The sequence below is a fragment of the Alosa pseudoharengus genome, unplaced genomic scaffold (assembly GCF_046254945.1).
Source record: "Alosa pseudoharengus isolate Yale_2024_CS ecotype anadromous, Long Island Sound unplaced genomic scaffold, YU_APseudo_1.1 YU_APseudo_1.1_scf_6, whole genome shotgun sequence".
In the NCBI taxonomy this organism is placed as follows: Eukaryota; Metazoa; Chordata; class Actinopteri; order Clupeiformes; family Clupeidae; genus Alosa; species Alosa pseudoharengus.
The window spans coordinates 3,515,639-3,518,138 of record NW_027468848.1 but is presented as its reverse complement, the minus strand read 5'-3'; the positions used below and the strand labels follow the sequence as shown (position 1 = coordinate 3,518,138).

The window sequence follows — 2,500 nt, the reverse complement described above, 5'->3', positions numbered from 1 at the left end:
ATCTAACATATTTTTTGCTAGAACTAGTAGACTACCACAAAGTTGCTGAACGTATGTTATTTCAGGTTAGTTTGCAACACTATATAAGTTTAACCAAAGTCCTTAGCTGCTAGCTAGCTAGCGAACATAACTAGCCGTTCCCATTCACTTTCCGTTTACTGTGCTAACGTTAGCTAGCTAGCTAGCTAGTTCGGTTAACGGGCAAAATTAAATTATTCATTCCGTGTACGAAAAAGAGTGTTTCATTCTGGAACAATGATTTCAAAGTTAGTCATGATGCAAGTGTTGCAAATGTTTCCCAATCGAGAGTTACCAGACTCTATTCAATTTGTGAATGAGTTTGGATATTTTCAGACTATATATTCATACCAACACGATCAAATTTGTGACTGCATAGTTTTATTTTAGCATGGGTTTCCTCTGTAAAAGAGACCTGCATATAATTTCACAGCATGCAATTAAAATCCTTAAATTCACGGACGTGTCTTGGCTTTATTTTTGAGGCAAAATATGTCACTCTTTAAGTTTAAAAACATGTAGGCTATGCTTACTAAAGTACAGGTCTCGGACTCGACTTGATCAATAAGGACTCGACTTGGATCAATAGTGACTCAACTCGGACTTGACTTGAATTTTCTTTTAATGACTTGGACTTGACTCGGACTTGAACACTGGAGACTCAAACCTGGACTCGGACTCGAGGCATAGTGACTTGACTACAACACTGCTCTAACTGCCGTCAGCATTTGATGAGACGTGAAATATCCACTGGGATGTTGTTTCTTACTATTACACTTGACAGGGAATCCGTGTTATGTGGCTAAGCGGCTGCCTAGCAGGCAAAACATGTTTAAACAACTATAGCCTATATTTAAAAACAACTTATGAGGAAGAAACGATGCCACATGTCTAAATGCGATGCTGTCGATGCCACCTCGAAAGTTTGTTTAGATCCAGTGACACTGCAGTCATGGAAACGGAATGTCACACTTCGGTACTCTATATCAGATTCTATCTGTCTGGAAGGATTCTGGAAGAACTGTCTGACACTGACTGACTGGAAGGACTGTCTGACTCCTCAAAGGTGAGCCTTTTCCTTCACACCATACCTCCACTCTCCTCCAGGCCTTCAAGGACTAACTCACACTCTAAATTATGCAACACAGGCTCACACACACCCGTCTCTTGGGTTAAAAAAAAAAAAAGAAAATCTACTCTGTTATTGATTTCCCCCGAACAATAAAAACCTCAGAAGTTTCAAAGTCAAGTCAACATTCTCTACCTTCATCACACCCCAGGAAAGGCCTTTTCAGCTGCAATGCCATGTGATAGTCTAAAACTCTACAGGGCTGCTATGGGCCATGTGATAGTCCTATTAAAAGGTGCATGCTCTCAAAGGGCTTTGCCCTTCACCTTCACGGCGAACCCTCCTCTATTCCAACACTGTTTGGTTCCGCTGAGATAACAGTGTTCTGCTCCTGTGCTCCTCATTGACTCCACATTGACTCAACTGAGTGAACAAATATTTTGTCCGAAAATTCTAGATTAGACTAGACAAGAAGGGCCTTACTCTAGAGACATTACTATTCTACTGACTTAAATCAGATACATTAAGCGTACCAGAATCAAGTACTACACTGAATTGCATTCTTGGGTGATTATGTGTGTGTGTGTGTGTGTGTGTGTGTGTGTGGGCGGACATGTGTGTGTGTGTGTGTGTGTTTCCTTACCCAGTGCATCCTGTAGGTATTTCTGTCCCACTAGTTTGAGGTACTCCTCGATGGCTTTGGTTGCCAGTGTGTTCTCTCTGAAGATCAGGTGTTCGTTGTCGCCACACCTGTCCACCTCTGACATCATCAGATCCGTCAGGAAGTCCTGGGAACACAAACAGGAAGTAAGCCAAACAAAATTAGAAACGAGCAAGTCCAGTGGGCAAGATCAGACTACGCTCCTCATAGATCAGACTACGCTCCAAATAGATCAGACTACTCTCCCCATAGATCAGACTACGCTCTCCATACAGAGGCGATTCTAGAGTCTGTGGGGGCCCCAAGCAAAAATTCCAAGGGGGCCCTACCGACAAGTGTTATCACCATTAGGTTATTATGTTAAATAATAAAAATACAAAAAGCGTAGGCCTATTATAAAAATTATTATATTTTGACATGTATCTCATGTGCCTAGGTGTATGCACTCATAATGATTCTCTACAACAAAGTAGAGGCAAAAAAGGGGTTTCTTTGTTGAACAAATTGGGATGCAATGTGAGCCTTGAATTGGATGCCATGCAGGAATTATGAACATGCTTTGCCATAGAGAAACACACGATAGCGTTGGATTATAAACATGCTTTGCCACAAAAACAGACAAAAACGTGGGGTAAGTCCAGCTATAATAAGTTATTATTTTGAAGGATGTACTTGGTATCAAATGATAGCTCTGTGTCTCCTCTTTCATCTGACATGCGTGGCATATCTATCCGATCACGGGTCCGCGAGTA

The 2,500-nt window shown here is 41.4% G+C and overlaps 1 protein-coding gene across 5 annotated transcripts in view; it reads right to left on the bottom strand.

Moving 5' to 3' along the window:
- dab2ipa (DAB2 interacting protein a) overlaps positions 1 to 2,500 on the bottom strand; it is a 178,960-nt gene that overhangs the window by 25,186 nt on the left and 151,274 nt on the right. For all 5 annotated transcript variants that reach the window (XM_076269830.1, XM_076269832.1, XM_076269831.1 and 2 more), the window contains one exon: positions 1,731 to 1,875. In XM_076269830.1, the coding sequence (XP_076125945.1) occupies positions 1,731 to 1,875 (145 nt within the window). The remainder of the gene's footprint in view (positions 1 to 1,730; positions 1,876 to 2,500) is intronic.